At 38.0% G+C, this 22,073-nt stretch overlaps 1 protein-coding gene across 5 annotated transcripts in view; it reads left to right on the top strand.

Annotated features, from left to right (window-relative positions):
* The window catches only part of Gabra3 (gamma-aminobutyric acid (GABA) A receptor, subunit alpha 3), a 224,244-nt gene that overhangs the window by 92,421 nt on the left and 109,750 nt on the right, over nt 1-22,073 (top strand). For all 5 annotated transcript variants that reach the window (NM_001357815.1, NM_001357816.1, NM_001357814.1 and 2 more), the window contains one exon: nt 11,648-11,822. In NM_001357815.1, the coding sequence (NP_001344744.1) occupies nt 11,648-11,822 (175 nt within the window). The remainder of the gene's footprint in view (nt 1-11,647; nt 11,823-22,073) is intronic.

Below are 22,073 nucleotides of genomic sequence, written 5' to 3'. Positions count from 1 at the left end.
AACCTTAGGGTTGTTTAGATTTGCATTTCCCTGATGACTAAGGATGTTAAACATTTTTTAGGTGCTTCTCTGCCATTTGATATTCCTCAGTTGATAATTCTTAGTTTATCTCTATCCCCCATTTTTAATAGGGTTATTTGCTTCTCTGGAGTCTAACTCCATGAATTCTTTGTATATACTGGATATTAGCCATTTATTGCATGTAGAATTGGTAAAGATCTTTTCCCAATCTGTTGGTTGCTGTTTTGTCCTATTGACAGTGTCCTTTGTCTTACAGAAGCTTTGCAATTTTATGAGGTCTCATTTGTCTATTATTGATCTAGCAGTATAAGCCATTGGTATTCTCTGCAGGAAAATTTCCCCTGTACCCATGTGTTCAAGGCTCTTCCCCCACTTTCTCTTCTATTAAATTCAGTGTATCTGGTTTTATGTAGAGGTCCTTGGTCTACTTGAACTTGAGATTTGCACAAGGAGATAAGAATGGATCCATTTGTCTTCTTCTACATGCTGGCTACCAGTTGAAACAGCATTATTTGTTGAACATGGTGTTTTTCCCCCCACTGGATGGTTTTAGCTCCTTTGTCAAAGATCAAGTGACCATAGGTGTGTGGGTTCATTTCTGGGTCTTCAATTCTATTTCATTGATCTACCTGTTTGCCACTATATCAGTACCATGCAGTTTTTAATCACTATTGCTCAGTAATACAGCTTGAGTTCTGGGATGGTGATTTCACCCAGAAGTTCTTTTATTGTTGAGAATGGTTTTTGCTATCCTGGGTTTTTTTCTTATTCCAAATCAATTTGCAAATTGATCATTCTAACTCTATGAAGAATTGAGTTGGAATTTTGATGGGGATTGCATTGAATGTGTAGATTGCTTTCGACAAGATAGCCATTTTTACTATACTAATCCTGCCATTCCATTAGATCTTTCTATCTTATGAGGTTTTCTTAGATTTCTTTCTTCAGAGACTTGAAGTTCTTGTCATATAGATCTTTTACTTGCTTGGTTAGAGTCACATGGAGGTATTTTATGTTATTTGTGACTGTTATGAAGGGTGTCTTTTCCTTAATTTCTTTCTACACCTGTTGATCCCTTGAGTAGAAAAAGGCTACTGATTTGTTTGAGTTAATTTTATATCCAGGCACTTTGCTGAAATTGTTTATCAGCTTTAGGAGTTCTCTGGTAGAATTTTTGGAGTCCTGTGCTTTTATTGGTTGGGAGACTTTAAATGACTGCTTCTATTTCTTTAGGGAATATGGGACTGTTTATATTGTTTATCTGATACTGATTTAACATTGATACCTTGTATCTGTTTAGAAAATTGTCCATTTCATCCAGATTTTCCAGTTTTGTTAGGCTTCTGTAGTAGGATGTGATGATTTTTTTTTATTTTTATTTTCTGCAGTGTCTGTTGTTATCTCTCCCTTTTCATTTCTGATGTTGTTAATTTGGATACTGTCTCTGTGCCCTCTGGTTAGTCTGGCTAAGTGTTTATCTGTTTTAGAAATATTAAAAAAGAACCGCCAAGTTCCCACGCTCCATCCAGCTACTCTCTGCCTGCCAACTCTGCTGCCTCCACAGCTAGCCTCATGCTCTGACAGATTGCAGTCTTCCCAGCTCTGATTTGCTGCCTCAGTGCTGCCAATCCCCTCTCAGCCATAATCCCTCTCTGGTGGGTGGTCCTACCTTCCAGTAACCCAGTAAAACAAAACACTAGAAACATAATTCATCAGTTAGATTTATATATCAATAAATTCACAATTTACAAGATGCCCACGCAATCATTTTATGGCCAATTGATAATGGTATAAGCTACTCACCTAGATCAGACATGTTATCCCAATTATTCTATCCCTATAGGATATTCCTAACTACCTGTGGCTATTTAAAACCACACAGGATCAGGATCTTCTTCCATCTTGCTTCCTTCCCCATCTCTCCTGAGATGCTCTCTGTCTCTGCAAGTCTCAGCTCTATCTTCCCTTTCCCTGTCCAATCGTAGGCCCCCTGATGCACTATTTAAATATATTGGACAGGGAAAATCTTGCCACATTTATCTATCTTGTTGATTTTCTCAAAGAACCAGCTCCTGGTTTTAAGAGGTAATGAAATAGGTTGTATTAGAGGAGATGATTACTACTGCCTTTATTCTGGATATATGTCATTCAGAATAGAATAACAGTTGAGTTCCGGATAGATTGAATGCAGAGTGGATACAAAAGAAGTCAGGAATGGCATCAAAATTTGCTCACTGAGCAAATGAAAGGGTAAAAATGCTACTAATCAAAGGAGAAAATTGTATATGAATCATAACTGTATAGATATGAGTGGAGGGTATGTCAATGTTATGTGAGCCCATATCACCTTACTGTTTTCTATTTGCTATACTCTTATGAATATCCACCATTCTTGGTTCCATCTTGCAGTGCGATTGATTGACTTTGTCACACAAAGTTAAAAACAGATATAACATTCTAATTTCTTTCATTGAATCTTAGTTTTCTGACAGCTCATATCATTATATGTTACACTGCTGTAATTGACAGTTCATTCACTGTGAATTTGTACATTTTAATTTTATGTTGATACACTATAAGAAATTATTCAATATAGTTACTATTACCATAAAATCATCATTGTTCACTTACAGCCACTTTTAATGTATATCTTGGCTATCTTTGCTAGTGAAAAAAAATGACCATGTTTGCCCAATCATAGACGAGTTTTTTTTTCTTTTTCATAATTGTGTACTGTCATGCCTACCTGTTCCTATGTCAAGTTGCCTACCTCCTGAGTTTTGTTATGATGTTGTACATACTATATTTCCATACAATCAGGGTTGAGGACAAGTACACCAAACACCTCATGGGTCTAAAAGTTTTCAGTTTATCCACAATGCTCACTTGAAAAACAAGTCACCACATATATCGTAAAGATTTTGGTTATTTTTCCACAATCATTTTCTGTGTCTATGTCATGGTTATCACAGCATATGCTTTGGGTTCATCTAATGCTTACTGCTAATGTGAAACATTTCTTTAGCCATATACCAGACATAATTCTCCTCTATGAATTTTTGCTAACTTTAGCAGCAGGCTTCTTAAGTTTTTCCCCCCTATCTATAGTTAAAATTCCTTAGCCTAAAATGTGCCTTCTTAACTGTTTTATAAAATAGTACCTCTCTTTCCTTCTTTCTTTCTCTCTTTCTTTCTCTCTTTCTTTCTTTCTTTCTTTCTTTCTTTCTTTCTTTCTTTCTTTCTTTCTTTCTTCCTTCCTTCCTTCCTTCCTTCCTTCCTTCCTTTCTTTCTTTCTTTCTTTCTTTCTTTCTTTCTTTCTTTCTTTCTTTCTTTATTTCTTTCCTTCTTTCTGAGAGAGGGTCTCTCTACATAGCCCACTATCTTCTATCTTGGAACTCACTATGTAGACCAGGCTAGTCTCAAACACATAGAGATTCATATGCCTCTGCCTCCCAAGAGGTACATGCCTCTGCCTCTCAAAGGTGTATGCCACCATATCTTGTATCATCTTAACCATTTTTAATTACATATTTAAGCAATGTTGAAATATCTACATTGTTGCCAATAATTTAATTGCATGTTTTAATCATACATCAGGTCTTTGTGCTTATGTTTGTGGTTTGTTCATTTGTGTGTGTGTGCATTATGTTAATTTGATCTATTCTTACAAAGTGTACTAATCAAGCAAGTATAATAAACATTTTTTATAATCAACATCTAATCACTATTATGTACTCGAAATTTTATACTTGTCTAGTCATTTGGAAAAATATCATAGATTTTTTGAATGCATGATTATCCTACTATGATAGAAAGTAAGAAGTTTCTCTGCTCTATACTTTTGTTTCCCTCCACTGCCTTGCCCTTCCTAGCCCCTAAGAGACCAGTGTTACATATCTTTCTTCTACAATGCCCACTTACTGCTTTTCAGAAATGAAGTATGTGTGACATTTGTTTGTCTTTGTCTGCCTTGTTTTATTTAGTATTGTTGCTTCCCATTCTGTTCTTGTTGCTGCAAAGGTCAGGATTTCATTCCTTATGACTAAATAGTACTCTACTATATAAGTATTACTATTTTATTTATCCACTCATCTATCAAGACATCTAGGTTGACCCAGTATTTTGTTTTTTAGCTTTTATAAATAAACTTCAACAGATCTTGTCTCCCAGGTCCATCTGAGACCAGTCTGCGCAGATCAGCTCACGGACTGTGGAGGGTGAGCGAGCAGACTGCAGAAGTGACACAGCTTCTGGGACAGGCAGAAGCAACACAGTTTCTGGGACAGGCCCTGTTTTGGGCTGTAGACATCCGGGCACCTTCCTTCCAGAGGAGAGGTGATCACCTGGGAGGGCTCTGACCACCAGAGCAGATGAGGGAGCCATCTTGTCTCCCGGGTCCCTCTGAGACCAGTCTGCACAGATCAGCTCATGGACTGTGGAGGGTGAGCAAGCAGACTGCAGAACCGACATAGCTTCTGGGACAGACCCCCATTTCAGGTTCCAGACATCCCGGCACCTTCCCTGTCAGAGGAGAGGTGACCACCTGGGAGGGCTTTGACCACCAGAGCAGGTGAGGTAGCCATCTTGTGTCCTGGGTCCCTCGGAGACCATTCTGTGCAGGTGAGCATGCAGAAGCAACACATCTTCTGGGACAGGTCCTGTTTCGGGCCTTCATCTTCAGCCAGGAGGCAGATCTGAATGCCAGACCTCTGTGTACCTTCCCTGCAAGAGGAGAGCTTGCCTGCAGAGAGTACTCTGACCACTGAGACTCAGGAGAGATCTGGACTCCCAGGACTGCTGACAGAGGCTAACAGAATCACAGGTGGAACAGGCTCCAGCCAGAGACAACTATAACAACAAACACCAGCGATTACCAGATGGCGAAAGGCAAACATTAGAATCTTACCAACAGAAACCAAGACTGCTCACCGTCATCAGAACCCAGCACACACACCTCAGCCAGTCCTGGATACCCCAACACACCCGAAAAGCAAGATTCTAATTCAAAATCATTTCTCATGATGCTGGTAGAGGACATTAAGAAGGGCATTAATAACTCACTTAAAGAAATTCAGGAGAACACTGCTAAAGAGGTAGAAGTCCTTAAAGAATCACAGGAAAAGACTGCTAAACAGGTAGAAGTCCTTAAAGAGGAAACACAAAAATCCCTTAAAGAATTACAGAAAAACACAACCAAACAGGTGATGGAATTGAACAAAACCATCCAAGACCTAAAAAGGGAAATACAAACAATAAAGAAAACCCAAAGGGAGACAACTCTGGAGATAGAAACCCTAGGAAAGAAATCAGGAACCATAGATGTGAGCATCAGCAACAGAATACAAGAGATGGAAGAGAGAATCTCAGGTGCAGAAGATTCCATATGAAACATGGACACAACAATCAAAGAAAATGCAAAATACAAAAAGATCCTAACTTCAAGTCTCTGAAGAAAGAAATTGAAGAAGATCTCAGAAGATGGAAAGATCTCCCATGCTCATGTATTGGCAGGATTAATATTGTTCAAAATGGCTATCCTGCCGAAAGCAATCTACAGATTCAATGCAATCCCCACCAAAATTCCTACTCAATTCTTCACTGAGTTAGAAATGGCAATTTGCAAATTCATCTGGAATAATAAAAAAACCTAGTATGGCAAAAACTCTTCTCAACAATAAAAGAACCTCTGGTGGAATCACCATGCCTGACCTCAAGCTGTACTACAGAGCAATTGTGATTAAAAACTGCATGGTACTGATATAGTGACAGACAGGTAGATCAATGGAATAGAATTGAAGACCCAGAAATGAACCCACCCACGAATGGTCACTTGATCTTTGACAAGGGAGCTAAAACCATCCAGTGGAAAAAAGACAGCATTTTCAACAATTGGTGCTGGCACAACTGGTTGTTATGTGTATAAGAATGCGAACTGATCCATTCTTATCTTCTTGCACAAAACTCAAATCAAAGAACTCCTCATAAAACCAGAGACACTGAAATTTATAGAGGATAAAGTGGGCAAAAGCTTCGAAGATACTGGCAATGGGGAAAAATTCCCGAACAGAACACCAATGACTTGTGCTGTAAGATCGAGAATCAACAAATGGGGCCTCATAAAATTGCAAAGCTTCTGAAAGACAAAAGACACTGTCAGTAAGACAAAAATGCCACCAACAGTTTCAGAAAGGATCTCTACCAATCCTAAATCTGATAGGGGACTAATTTCCAATATATATATATTTCAAGAAACTGGACTCCAGAAAATCAAATAACCCCATTACAAATGGGATACAGAGCTAAACAAAGAATTCTCAAGTGAGGGGGAGAGTATAGGGAACTGAAACGTCACACTGCAGGCTATATAAGCAGCGCCATTTTCCCGGTTCGGGGTCTTCCCTCCTGATAAGTAAGCAATAAAAGCTTTGCCGCAGAAGATTCCGGTTGTCCTGAGTGTGTTCTTGCCAGCGGGGACAAAAGCTCGGGATACATTTGAAATGTAAATAAAGAAAATATCTAATAAAAATAATAAAAACTTCAACAAATGTGTGAGTACAAGTATCTGATACAAGATTTCATTTCATTTGATTATATATCCAGTAGTAGAACTGATTGATCATATATAATATCTACTATTGTTTTGGCAGAACCTCTATTTTGTTTCCCATATTGATTATATTAATTTACAATCCTACCAACAGTATACAAATAATTACCTGGCTTTTGCTCCATGGCCAGAGAATTTTTTTTATGATGGTCATTCTGAGGTTAAATAATATCTGACTATCTTGGTTCTCATTCAATCTTCCCTGATGGTCAATGAAATAAAACATTTTTTTCTTTTAATTTCTGGTTCAGTGTATGTCTGTTAGTTATAAAGCCCATTATTTCTAGTTCCTTATATACATTGGATGTCAGTTCTTTGTTATCAAATATATTTTTCCCATTCTGTAATTGTCTTCTAGTTCATTGACTTTTCTTTGTTATCTACTAGTTTATTATTTTTTGTTTTTACTTTTGGAGCTTGTGGGAGGAATTTTTTGTATACTATTGGTAGAATTATAAAATAATATAATCACTATGGAAAATAATATAAAGGATCTGTCAAAACAAAAATAGATATTTTACATGAACAATCAGTCCTACTACTGGGTATATAGTCAAAGGAAATGAAATCTTTGTACCAGAACATTGTACTCTGTATTTATTATGTCTTAAAAGAATATATCCAATTCTCCAAATATTCTTTTGTGTTGTGATTGTACAACTTATGAATTATAATTTTCTGACAGATATGATGACCAAATGATTTTATTTCATAAATCCCTTCTTATGTACCATAATCACAATATTTGCTAACAAAATGAAATGGTCTTTGGAGGGCACATATTATGCCCAACTCCTTTTATTTTATATGCTTGTATGTGCATAATGGCAATTTGAACATGTTTGTTTCTTATGATTTCACATGATATTTATGCATCATATGCTATAATATAATTTTCTGCTTGTATGTCATGAGGAGTTATATCTGTATCACTTATTTTATTATGAGGTTTTACTGAATAGTTAACATTATTTATACAAATCCTGTACTTATATACATGAATTTGAACATTGACCATTGACATTTTCATTTGTGAATAATGTTAATCTTCTCTTTAACCAAAATTGTTACTCATGCATCCTGAACATACATCATGGTCCTATGTTTATATATTTTATTCTGTGGTTTATTTGTACATTCTGGGCATTATTTTCTGTTGTCAATGATGTCTGTTCTTGTAGAGTAGCAATCAAATCATATATTAAGATTACAGAAGGGTTACCCTTTGTCCTATGATCATAAATCATTACAGAGTACTCAGGTCCTCTGGACATTTGAGCATCTACTATGGATGCTGTTTATGCTTAGAGTTGTCTAATAATGTAAGTCTATTTTATTGCTTACATGGTATGGTCAATCATATAAAATTGCCAACAACTCTTTTACAGTTCATGAATCATTAATTGTGTGCCAACTATTTAAGTTTAACTCAAGAAATAGTGTTTTGTGAAATAGAAATGTTTGAATTTACTAGTATCATGCTAAGAGCTAATACCATGATGATTCTCATATCTGATGTACCCATTGGATCATATCAAAAGTCCATGTATGCAGAAGTATGATTCTTCAGATACCTGTTCCAGATCCATACAGATAACCTAGAAAAGGACCTAATGGCTCTCTTTGTAAGAATAGAGTACATTTAAAAGGAGCCTTATTCCTTGGGCAGTGGTCGTACATGCTTTTTTTAAAAAAAAAATTAGCTATTTTCTTCATTTACATTTCCAATGCTTTCCCAAAAGTTCACCATACTCTTCCCCCCTCACTCCCCCCCAACTCCCACTTCTTGGCCCTGGCGTTCTCCTGTACTGAGGAATATAAAGTTTGCAAGACCAAGGGGCCTCTCTTTCCAATGATGGCCGACTAGGCCATCTTCTGATATGTATGCAGCTAGAGACACGAGCTCTGGGGGCAGGGGTACTGGTTAGTTCACATTGTTGTTCCACCTATAGGGTTGCAGACCCCTTTACCTCCTTGGGTACTTTCTCTAGCTTGGGTACCCTGTGATCCATCTAATAACTGACTGTGAGCATCCACTTCTGTGTTTGCTAGGCCCCAGCATAGCCTCACAAGATATATCAGGGTCCTTTCAGCAAAATCTTTTAAGTGTATGCAATCGTGTCAGTGTTTGGAGGCTGATTATGTGATGGATCCCCGGGTATGGCAGTCACTAGATGGTCCATCCTTTCATCTCAGCTCCAAACTTTGTCTCTGTAACTCTTTCCATGGATGTTTTGTTCCCAATTCTAAGAAGGGACAAAGTGTTCACTCTTTGGTCTTTCTTCTTGAGTTTCACCTGTTTTGCAAATTGTATCTTTTTTTAACATATATTTTTATTAGCTATTTTCTTCATTTACATTTCAAATGCTATCCCGAAAGTTCCCCATACCCTCCCCCCTCAGCCCCCTACCCACCCACTCCCACTTCTTGGCCCTGGCGTTCCCCTGAACTGAGGCATATAAAGTTTGCAAGACCAAGGGGTCTCTCTTCCCAATGATGGCTGACTAGGCCATCTTCTGATACATATGCAGCTAGACACACTTGCTCTGGGGGTACTGGTTAGTTCATATTGTTGTTCCACCTATAGAGTTGTGACCCCTTTAGTTCCTTGAGTACTTTCTCTAGCTCCTCCATTGGGGGCCCTGTGTTCCATCCAATAGCTGACTGTGAGCATCAACTTCTGTGTTTGCCAGACACTGGCATTGCCTCACAAGAGATAGCTATATCAGGGTCCTTTCAGCAAAATCTTGCTGGCGTATGCGGTGGTGACTGCGTTTGTAGGTTGATTATGGGATGGATCCCTGGGTGCGGCCGTCTCTAGATGGTCCATCCTTTCGTCTCAGCTCCAAACTTTGTCTCTGTAACTCCTTCCATGGGTGTTTCATTCCCAATTCTAAGAAGGGGCAAAGTGACCACACTTTGGTCTTCGTTCTTCTTGAGTTTCATGTGTTTTGCAACTTGTAACTTGGGTATTCTAAGTTTCTTGGGGCTGGATGTTTTGAGTTAGGGTCTTTTTGCATTTTGCATTTACTTTGATTGTTGTGCAGATGTTCTCTATGGAATCTTCTGCACCTGAGATTCTCTCTTCCATCTCTTGTATTCTGTTGCTGATGCTAGCATCTATGGTTCCAGATTTCTCTCCTAGGATTTCTATCTCCAGCATTGCCTCACTCTGGGTTTTCTTTATTGTGTCTACTTCCCTTTTTAGGTCTAGTATGGTTTTGTTCATTTTCATCACCTGTTTGGTTGTGTTTTCCTGTATTTCTTTAAAGACTTGTAACTCTTTAGCAGTGTTCTTCTGTATTTCTTTAAGTGAGTTATTAAAGTCCTTCTTGATGTCCTCTACCATCATCATGAGATAAGCTTTTAAATCCGGGTCTAGCTTTTTAAGTGTTTTGGGGTGCCCAGGACTGGCTGAGGTAGGAGTGCTGGGTTTTGATGATGGTGAGTGGTATTGGTTTCTGTTAGTAAGATTCTTATGTTTGCCTTTTGCCATCTGGTAGTCTCTGGAGTTAGTTGTTATAGTTGTCTCCGGTTAGAGCTTGCTCCTCTTGTGATTCTGTTAGCCTCTATCAGCAGACCTGGGAGACTAGCTCTCTCCTGAGTTTCAGTGGTCAGAGCATTCTCTGCAAGGAAGCTCTCCTCTTGCAGGGAATGTGCACAGATATCTGGCATTCGGACCTGCCTCCTGGAAGGAAATGAAGGCCCAAAACAGGGCCTGTCCCAGAAGCTGTTCGCTTCTGTAGTCCACACTCTCACCTGCACAGACTAGTCTTGGACGAATCCGGGAACCAAGATGGCTCCCCCAGGTGCTCAGGCAAAGTCCTCCTGGATGGGGCGGACACCTCTCCTCTGGCAGGGAAGGTGCCTGGATGTCTAGAGCCGAATTGGGGTCTGCCTCAGAAGCCGTGGCACTTCTGCCTGTCTCTGCAGCTGTTAGCTTCTGTAGTCCACACTCTCACCTGTGCAGACTAGTCTCAGAGGGGTTAGCTGTTTTTCTAATCTCATATCTTGTATACATTTTTAATCATATAGAGTCCATGAAACAATTCTTGCTTTCTGTACATACATACTCCAAATTACTAATTTTAGTCATTGGTATAATGTGATAATTGAAGAATGTCTTTGCTGTGCAGCTAGGTATATATTTCTCTTATGTTGTTACTCCTTCCTAAAAGAGTTGACCTGTCCTTGAGTAAGTCTTTATAGAGAGATGCTTTCTTATTTGAGACATATCATCCTGTATCACTCTGCATTTTTCCTACGTGGGGAACATCTATTCAAGGCTTGCAATATTTTGAAAAGTTGTTTATCTCTAGAAAGATGTGAGATGATCTTTATAATGCTATAAAGAGACTTTAGATCTTACTATTGTAGATTTTTGCAGTGTTATATAGTTAACTAGACCAAAGTCCTCTGTGGTGTGAAAGATCAAACAAGTTATTCAGAGAAATAGAATGGAGGCACAGAAACTATCTTTAAAAATTATTTGTAATTTTTATTGTATTTTTTGAGTTTTTGGCTACATGTATGTCTGTGCACTGTGCATGTGCCTGGTGCACACAGAAGAAAGAAGAGGATGGCAGAGACCCTGAAACTGAGCTTTATAGTTTTGTGAGCTACCTTGTGGTTACTAAGTGTTGAACAGGGTCCTCTGAAAGCATATCTTAAGCCCTGGACCATCTCTCCTGCTTCATGGGAGACTATTTTAAGCTCTTCTATTACAAGAGGTAACTGAGGAAGTTCTACAACTCATCCAGTCATGCAGGAAACCAAGGAAGGAGATGCAGCTGATCACTGTCCTATATGAGATTTGTTCTGCTTTTTGCTATTCTTGGGAGAATTCTGGTATGTTTGGGAGAAGCACATATTGGGAATGTATATTTTGTCCTTGATTAGGTTGGAAGTATCAAATAACTGGGTATATACTAGATACACTAAGTAATTTCAAACCTTTCTAACCTTCTTTTCCCCCTTTGTTTTCTACCCCTTTGTTGGTTCCTTTCCCTTGTACTGTAGATCTCACAGGTCTCTTCAAGTTGCTGTCTAAGAAGATGATAATCACACAAATGTGGCACTTTTATGTGACCAGAGTTGTACTTCTTCTCCTGATTAGTATTCTCCCTGGAACCACTAGCCAAGGGGAATCAAGACGACAAGAACCTGGGGACTTTGTGAAACAAGATATTGGAGGGTAAGAAAACTTAGTCCTTGGAAAAAAAAATATGTAATCTTGTAAATGCTCACCTCCGATTTTTTCCCCCAAAAGCCCTAAAATACTTTGATCAATGATACTTATATATTACTTTCATTTGGAAAACAAAACAAAACAAAATATCAGATCAAACTGTTACACTTTAAAGAAAAATGGAAGTTTCTCTTGGATGACTCTAATGATTGTATTTATTGTGTTATTTTATTTTATTAATTCTCGCTTAGATTCTTAACATGACCCCTTTTGGGGATCATGTCTATTTAGCATTTAAACATGACTGCCTTAATCTCTTATCTGAAAAATCTTCCTTGTGGAAAATTTCTCAAGTCTTTACCCATGTTCACATCCATATTTCTTGAAGAAAGAATATCATTATTATCTATACATTCCTCTCACCCATTCTTATACCCTTTGAGGTCAAGATTCTGACTACAGGATTAGAAGGCAACTTCTGTAACTACGATGGTTAATGTTAACTCCATTAACAATAATATACTTCTGTTACTCAATTTCTTTAGTAACAAGTAGCAATATTTAATGGATTTTCCTTCACTAACTTCTTTCTGCCATGAAATGAAACATGTATATATAAACATACAAAATTATGCCCATAATATAAATATAATTCTTCCTTTGATTTATCTTTGACATACTTCCTGCGTGTTTAGCTTAGGTTCTCTAAAGTACATCACTCAATATCCTTTGAGAAAATTCTTTTCTGTTAAGAGGAGATTAAGTGGGTAAGGACAGCAAGATACAGAAATGAGGAAATTAAAAAGGAACATAGTAACATAACATGAATGTCAAAGTGTTACATTTTACTTTCCATTTCTGATATCTTTTATATCTATATTCACAATTTTATTTGACATGTTTTCTTAGGTATTCCACAAACTCCTCAAACTAAAGTATCCCTTCTCATCCTTTCCCTAAGAGCAAACATAATAAAACATCCCTTTTCTCTTTTTTGAGTACATAATGCTATCATGTAACCAACTGTTTAAGCCAGAAAATTATTATTATTGTTATCATCATCATCATCATCATCATCATCTTTGCCAGTTTTCTACCTTTCCTCTCCAAAGTGAAGCACTTTACCACATCTGGATTTTTACCCTCCATGTCTCTTGAACTGTTTTATTTTCTTCAATGTTGGTTTCCACTTACACTCCAGCAAGAGATTCTAGTTAATTTACTGACTAAAATTTCATTCTCATTCATCTTTATTCTGTAGCTATTTTCTTCTATAATACAAGTTAAATCATATATTTGAAGAATTAATGCCATCTTCTTGCCTTGAGAGTAAAATCAGTACTCCTGAAATTACCTTCTTAACCTTATTTCTTAGTCCTCCTACCCAAACTTGGTGTTCTTCAGCATTTATTACCTTCATTTTTCAGGTTAATTGGTTTGTGCTTAGTAATAAAAAGCATATTTATTTTATTTTAAATTTAAAATATTTTAGTTTAAAAGCAATTACATTACTTTGTTTTCCAGCCTCTCCCAAGTCCCCTCACTCCAACTCCTTCTGCATCCCTGTTCTCAAATTGTTGGCCTCTTCTTCCCTATTTATTAGTGTGTGTGTCCAACTATATAAATACAACCTGCTTAGTTTGTTTTTATTGTTTATATGTGATTTTACTTTTTGTTGGACAAGTAATTAGAGGACTCATCCCTAGAAAATGCTGACTCTCCCACTCTCAGCAGTCTTCAGTTGCCTGTAGTTCTTTGTCTAGGAATGTGGCCCCTTGAGATTCCCCTCTCCTTCTACATTGTCATGTCCGTTGATATTGCTATTCTGGACTTGTTTATTGCAGCCATTTTTAGGACAAACTGTTTCACATCAGACTTCCTAGTATTCTGGATCTTACAATCTTATTGTCCCCTTTTAATATTCCCTGAGACATAACAAATTCTTATGTCTTATGTGTACTATCACTGCTAGAAATGACTCCTTAGACAAGGAATACTTTAGTATTGTTATATTGTTTTGACTTGAAACAATTATTTAAACTGCTTTCATTCGGGTTTTCATTTATTTTGTTTTTTACTATAACTTTATTAGCATGTATTTAAAAGAATTATTTATAACATTTTCTTTTATTTATTTATTTTTATTAGATATTTTCTTTATTTACATTTCAAATGTTATCCCCTTTCCTGGTTTCCCCTCCAAAAACTCCATATCCCCTCACCTTGCTCACCAACCCACTCACTCCCGCTTCCTTGCCCTGGCGTTGCACTATACTGGGGCATTGCCCTGACCTACAGGGATAATCAGCAGGGACCCAGGGCAGGAGAGAGAGAGAGAGAGAGAGAGAGAGAGAGAGAGAGAGAGAGAGAGAGAGAGAGAGAGAGAAAGATCTTGGGGGCAATCTTCAGCTCTTGGAACCAACAGTCACAGTGTCCTCTTTTCCCACAAACATTCTTACTGTTATGACCACAAATGTTCTCTCAGGATTGTTTATGTAAGCTAGAAAATATCCACAAGGCCATGGCTGAGGCCATGGCTCCCAGCAGGGCATAGAGTCTTCACAGGACCTAGGGCCTCTCTTCCTATTGATGACCAACTAGGCCATTCTCTGCTACATATGCAAATAGAGCCATGAGTCCCACCATGTGTTTTCTTTGGTTGGTGGTTTAGTCCCAGGGAGATCTGGGGGTACTGGTTAGTTCATATTGTTACTCCCATGGGGCTGAAAACCCCTTCAGTTCCATGGGTACTTTTTCTAGCTCCTCCATTGGGGACTCTGTGCTCAGTCCAATGGATAACTGTGAGCATCCACTTCTGTGTCAGGCACTGGCAGAGCCTCTCAGAAGATAGCTATATCAGGTTCCTGTCAGCAAGCTCTTGTTGGCATCTGCCATAGTGTCTGGGTTTGGTGGATATATATATATGGGATGGATCCTCAGGTGGGGCAGTTTCTGGGTGGTCATTCCTTCAGTCTCTGCTCCACACTTTGTCTCTGTAACTCCTTCCATGGGTATTTTGTTCCTCCTTCTAAGAAGGATCAAACTATCCACACTTTGGTCTTCCTTCTTCTTGAGCTTCATGTGTTTTGCGAATTGTATCTTGTGTATTCCAAGCTTCTGGGCTAATATCCACTTATCAGTGAGAGGATATCATGTATGTTCTTTTGCGATTGGGTTACCTCACTCAGGATGATATCCTACAGATCCAGCCATTTGTCTAAGAATTTCATAAGTTCATTGTTTTTAATAGCTGAGTAGTATTCCATTGTGCAAATGTACCACATTTTCTGTATCTATTCCTCTGTTAAGGGACATGTGGGTTCTGTCTAGCTTCTGGCTATTATAAATAAGGCTGCTATGAACATAGTGTAGCATGTGTCCTTATTACATGTTGGAGCATCTTCTGGGTATATGCCCAGTGGTGGTATTGCTAGATCTTCCAGTAGTACTGTGTCCAATTTTCTGAGGAACCACCAAACTGATTTTCAGAGTGGTTGCAATCCTACCAGCAATGGAGGAGTATTCCTCTTCCTCCACATCCTCACCAGCATCTGCTGTCACCTAAGTTTTGATCTTAGCCATTCTGACTGGTGTGAGGTTGAATCTTGGGTTTGTTTTGATTTGCATTTCCCAGATGACTAAGGATGTTGAACAGTTTTTTTTTTTTTTTTTTTGGTTAGGTGCTTCTCTGCCATTTGGTATCCCTCAGTCAATAATTCTTTGTTTAGTTCTATGCCCCATTTTTAATAGGGTTATTTGATTCTCTGGAGTCTAACTTCTTGAGTTCTTTGTATATACTGGATATTAGCCCTCTGTTGGATATAGAATTTGTAAAGATCTTTTCCCAATCTGTTGGTTGCTGTTTTGTCCTATTGACAGTGTCCTTTGCTTTACAGAAGCTTTGCAATTTTATGAGGTCCCATTTGTTAATTCTTGATCTTACAGCTCAAGCCATTGGTGTTCTGTTCAGGAATCTTTCCCCTGTTCCCATATGTTCAAGGTTCTTCCCCACTTTCTCCTCTCTGTGTCTCCTTTCAAGTGTCTCTGGTTTGATGTGAAGGTCCTTGATCCACTTAGACTTGAGCTTTTTACAAGGAGATAAGACTGGATTGGTTTGCTTTCGCTTACATGCTAACAGACATTTGAGCCAGCACCATTTATTGAAAATGCTTATTTGTGATATTTTCATACATGTATATATTTCTTTTATTACTTCCATTGCTGTGCATCTTTTACATCTCTTTACATCTTCTCTGACCAGTTCCTTTTCTCTTCACTAATGGAATCTCTTTTGCTTTCATGTATTTTAAAATCCTGATTCTACATATAAAAGAAAACAACTAATATTTATCTTTTAGATTCTGAGTTATACCTATTTTATTCCTTGGTATCACCCTTCAATTTTTTTTCACATTTGACTATTGTCCAACATTCCTAGAGATCAAATTTGTTCCATATTACTATTGTGAGGTTAAATATTAAATGCAATATGTCTCTTTTTTTTTCTTTCTCTTTTGGATATTTTCCTTATTTACATTTCAAATGTTATTCCACTTCCGGGTTTCCACTCCACAAACCCCCTATCATATCCCTGTCCCCCTCCTACACCTCTATTAGGGTGCTCCCCCACCCAACCATGCACTCCTGCCTCACCACCCTATATGAAGGCATTGAACTTTCACAGGACCAAGGGCCTCTCCTCCCATTTATGCCAGATAAGCCCATGCTCTGCTACATATGCCACTGGAGCCATGGGTCCCTCCATGTGTACTCTTTGTTTGATGGTTTAGTCCCTGTGAGCTCCTGCGGATCAGGTTGGTTGATATTGTTCTTCCTATGGGGTTGCAAACCCCTTCAGCTCCTTTAGTCCTTTCTCTAACTCCTCCATTGGGGACCCTGTGATCAATCCCATGGTTGGCTGCAAGTTTTCACATCTGTGTTTGTCAGGCTTCTGTCAGCAAGCACTTGTTGGCATCCACAATAGTGTATGGGTTTGGTGTCTGCAGATGGGATGGATCCACAGGTGGAGCAGTCTCTGGATGGTCATTCCTTCAGTCTCTGCTCTACTCTTTGTCCCTGTATGTCACTTTCTATGAGCATTGCATAGTAATCTCTGGGGTTAAAGGATACTGGACTTATGTTTATAGAATTTTGGCATATTTGATTCCTTGTGTCTGACTTCCCTGGGCTAACATAGGTGTTCTAAATGACATAGAAATTCTAAATGAGTGAATATCACCTCTTCAAGTCTTAAAGTTTTTACAGTTTCATTTAGGGGATCAAGTTTCTAAAATGCATTACATATTTTCCTATATTTTTAAAGATTTTGAACAGAATAGTTCCTTTCCTTGGTAAATTTTTGTTCTTAGAAAAAGCACTTATTATATTCCTCCCACAGCTAGCTGGTTTTTTTATTTTTATCCTTAGTGTTGTCACCTTTCCTGTTTATATTGTTTTCTAACTTCCTGCTCAAATTTAGAAAAACAGCTATTCAAGCATTTTAGCAATTATGTTAAATAGGAGGAAATGAAACCCTGAAAAAGCAGAGTAACGTATTTGGTTTTAAAGCAAGGGCAAAATGACTGCATACCTCTTGAATTAGAGACCTTTTCCTGTTTATTCTCTTTCAAGTTAAAAATAATTCATGCTTTGTACACAGGAGACTAGTAAAGACTTGACTCTGGATATTAAGTTTGGCATTCTTTATATATTTTAGAAATAAATGAACTAGTTCAACTTAAAATACATGGTGCATATGACAGTTCTCATACTTAAAAGAGCTATTGTTTGCTTTTGTTTGTTTCCACGTCCTCTTAATTATATGTTTGAAGAAATCTCCTTGCTGTATTATTTTATTCTTTATTGTAGCAGATCACCCAAGCAGAATATTCTAGCAGCTTTGACAGTCAACAATGGCCTATTGAATAGTATTTCATTTAAATCACATGTTAATATCAATGATTCTCAGTGTTCGGTGTTTACAAGCCAGAATGTGGGCTTTACACCAGAAGGCTGTAATACAGAAACACTGCCTAATAATTTGTATTTGATCAAATATTCCAGACCATTCTGGTGTAAGGAACTTCGGTCAATACTTCGGAAAGACAGTTAATGTTTTCTAGTAATACCAGATCCTGGAGCTTTAGTAGGGGACTTGTTGAAAAACCCATATACAACATATAGTCTAATTTCTCATTTATTACTCAAATTAACTGAGGTCAAGAAATAAATTATTTTCCTAAACCTTGTAGCAAGTTAATAGAAAAGTCAGGTCAAAATATAGTTTTCTGATACTTTGTTGTGTAGCTATTTTTTCTGAGATAAAAATCTTTGATTTTTGAGGGAAATGTGTTATAAAATTAGCTATCAAAAGGGAGGTAAAACACGAGGTTGTTCTAAAGACAGGTGAAACCTTACATCCTCCATGGAAGTTCATTAAGGCCGGGAAGTTTAATAATTTAATAGCTTCAGGACATCCCTGAAACTGACTCCATTCACTAGGATCTACCCTTCCTTAGTATAAATAAGCTGTAAAGACTGCTTAGAGACACCCTCAGACAATTGAGATGCTTGGAAAAAACAGACACTAGCTTAACTGGCTGGAAGAGGCTCAGACCAACAAGTTGAGTTGCCTGTAGAATAGTGTGCTCCAAGTTTCTAGCTTTTTTGGACTGTTTTCCTTTTTGGGATGGCTTTTGGTGATGCCAATGTCTTTAAGTCATTTTTGCTTTTCTAAGTAACTCCCATTAAACTCATTAGTTCACCAAGTTGGACTTAAGTGGTATCCATATTTTGGTCTGTTTAACCATCATGTAAGTGTTCTTTTCTGGGTAAAAATGAATGGCTATCAGTAGTTCACTAATGGTTCAACAGGAATATTCCCAGCTAGTGAGGGCCCAATGAATATTATATTGAAGTTTTATAGTTTTAGTCAGTCCAACTCTCAAATGAGGCACTTCATTGAAGACGATTTGAAGAAGGCGAATTTGAAAGGTGAGTCACTGTGGTGTGGGTATAATGAAGTCACAAGGAATAAATGAAGAACCCAAAATAGATGATAGATCATGTAATGAATGCTTTCTTATGAAATATGGAGATCTTTTGTTAAGGATAAAAAGAACCTGAGGAGATTTGAGAGCCCAGCAACTATGAACCTAAAATTTATCTTTCTTTATGTGGCCTTTAGCCATGGTGGACACAGTAAGTTAAAATTGAGAAGACCTTATTGAGGAACCTTATAGTTCACACATGTCAGAATTCTGGGAAGAGAAAAAAATGAAAACTGTATCTGGTACTGTGTATAGTACTGCATGATTGTCACCTCAGCATTTGGTAGATAGAAGCAGGAGGATTAGAAGTTGTATACGTGACCTAAGTTATATGAAACTTTGCCTCAAAATTTGCATCCAGGAGGGTAAATATTGGGGAGCAGGCCTCATACTTGCACAGTACAATGTATATTAGAAGCTGTGATCTAGAGATATGTAACACTTATATTGGCACAGTTTTTTCTGCCTCAAGATAGTATGGTAGTGATAATGGTGATAGCTGATTTTTTTTAATTAGGTATTTTCCTCGTTTACATTTCCAATGCTATCCCAAAAGTCCCCCATACCCACCCACCCCCACAATCCCCTACCCACCCACTCCCCATTTTTGGCCCTGGCGTTCCCCTGTACTGGGGCATATAAAGTTTGCAAGTCCAATGGGCCTCTCTTTGCAGTGATGGCCGACTAGGCCATCTTCTGATACATATGCAGCTAGAGACACGAGCTCCAGGGGGAATGGTTAGTTCATATTGTTGTTCCACCTATAGGGTTGCAGATCCCTTTAGCTCCTTGGGTACTTTCTCTAGCTCCTCAATTGGGAGCCCTGTGATCCATCCAATAGCTGACTGTGAGCATCCACTTTTGTGTTTGTTAGGCCCTGGCATGGTCTCACAAGAGACAGCTATATCTGGGTCCTTTCAGCAAAATCTTGCTAGTGTATGCAATGGTGTCAGCTTTGGGAAGCTGATTATGGGATGGATCCCTGGATATGGCAGTCTCTAGATGGTCCATCCTTTTGTCACAGCTCCAAACTTTGTCTCTGTAACTCCTTCCATGGGTGTTTTGTTCCCAATTCTAAGAAGGGGCTCAGTGTCCACACTTTGTTCTTCATTCTTCTTGAGTTTCATGCGTTTAGCAAATTGTATCTTATATCTTGGGTATCCTAAGTTTCTGGGCTAATATCCACTTATCAGTGAGTACATATTGTATGAGTTCCTTTGTGATTGGCTTACCTCACTCAGGATGATGCCCTCCAGGTCCATCCATTTGGCTAGGAATTTCATAAATTCATTCTTTTTAATAGCTGAGTAGTACTCCATTGTGTAAATGGTATCCATTCCTCTGTTGAGGGCCATCAGGGTTCTTTCCAGCTTCTGGCTATTATAAATAAGGCTGATAGCTGATGTTTTAAGTTGAAGAGAAGATGGTAGGAAGTTTATTACTTCTTGTTACATAACATAGCCTGATTTAGTGTCATCAAACCAAAGATGTAAGTGTATTGATTTGAAATTTACATTCTCGTGGCTTGAGAAAGATCTCAGTGGTTAAGAGTGCATATTGCTCTCACAGAGGACCTGAGTTCAGTTCTCAGCATCAACATATAGAGGGAAGTTTAGGGATTGTTGTGATTTTTCTTTAGGATGGGGGCTTAGAAAGGCTGTTACTGTCATTAGAGAACAGCCTTTACAACTGTTAGGGAAGCCTGGGGCCAGGACCTGACCAGGGGAACTCCTCCAGAACAAGGCCTAGAAAGTGGGGTTGGGGTCTTGGGCAGATATTCTCTTTGTAAACTTTGTATACTTTGAATTTTTGTAAACCCTTAAGGCACATAAGTGTCCAGGTCCCCACCTAAGAAGCTGCAGTGGCCAGGCCCTGAACCCAGATTTCCCTAACAGTCCTAAAGCCTTCTTTCTAATGTCTGTAATGATCTCTCTCTCTCTCTCTCTCTCTCTCTCTCTCTCTCTCTCTCTCTCTCACACACACACACACACACACACCTTTCAAAGGGATACTCCTAGTGACCTGTTTCATTTAGTAGACTCTGTTTCCTAATAATACATAATACAAAATATTAATTTAGTTAATAAAGTTATCTCCCTCACAGTAAAACCATGCATCAATATAACAACTAGTTCAGGACTAAACCTTCAAAATAAGAGCCTTTTGGGAAGATACTTTATATGAGAACCACAATAGATTATATAGACATGACCTAGCCAAATCCCATTCTTAATTCATTAAATACCTTCTGGAAAGACAGGATAATGCGTGCAATTGGATTGTAGGTATTTTTGATGGTTTTGGATATATAATGCATATTATAATGGTTAAAACTTTGTTTGACTTCCCACTTCTGGGAAACACTGGTCTTGGAGAATGGGAACCTTGAGGACACTAAGAAACGAAATAAATTAATCTGGCCATAATTTCTGATACAAAAGTAAAGTAGTGAAATTTACAACTGTACACATATATTCAGAATATATTATATAATGCTATGAATGTCAGGCTAAGGAACTGGACTTCTATTTTGTAAGCCTTATGGAAACCTTGAGTGCAGTAGAGAGAGATGATCTGCCGAGCCTTTTAGTTTTGTTTTTTTGTTTTTTTTTTAAATTCTATTTTTCTTCTAGTAGACATGCAAAATTAAGGAAATTGGCATTCTTTTAATGAAGTGCATTTTTCTTCTCTGTGGCTTGTTGTATGAACTGCATCAGCAACTCTGCAGCTGTGCTTCTCTGGCTTTTCCTGAACGTAAACACACTGGGATCTTTGATGAGGTTGAACTAATGCTGATAGTACTGATATCCTGTACTTAATCTGTATGTGGTCCATGATCTTCATCTCATAGCATAAAAGTATACATTTTTAAAGGTTTCTAATTTCATTATTAGAAGTTTTAAAAAATATTTATTTTTATTCTTTAATCCTTGGGGTAGAAATTAAAAAACAGTCTTCACTTGCAAAGCAATTTTTTCATTCCCTCCCAAAGATTTCCAAGGAAGGAAATATTATTTTACTCAAAGTTTACATGCCAACATGGATGGGGACATTTTCCAAGGTCGCACCCACAGGTAAAGAGCTACAGACAATATCTGATGAGATAGGGAGAATGAATCTTCTTCAGGGACAAGTTCCACAATAGGTTATCCTGTTCCAAATTTTTACATTTAAACACATGCACGTTTAAGCAATACTAAATGGACTT

This window comes from Mus musculus, chromosome X (assembly GCF_000001635.26).
Source record: "Mus musculus strain C57BL/6J chromosome X, GRCm38.p6 C57BL/6J".
Lineage (NCBI taxonomy): Eukaryota > Metazoa > Chordata > Mammalia > Rodentia > Muridae > Mus > Mus musculus.
Note: the sequence above shows the minus strand (reverse complement) of the source record. Positions and strands in the feature narration are given on the sequence as shown.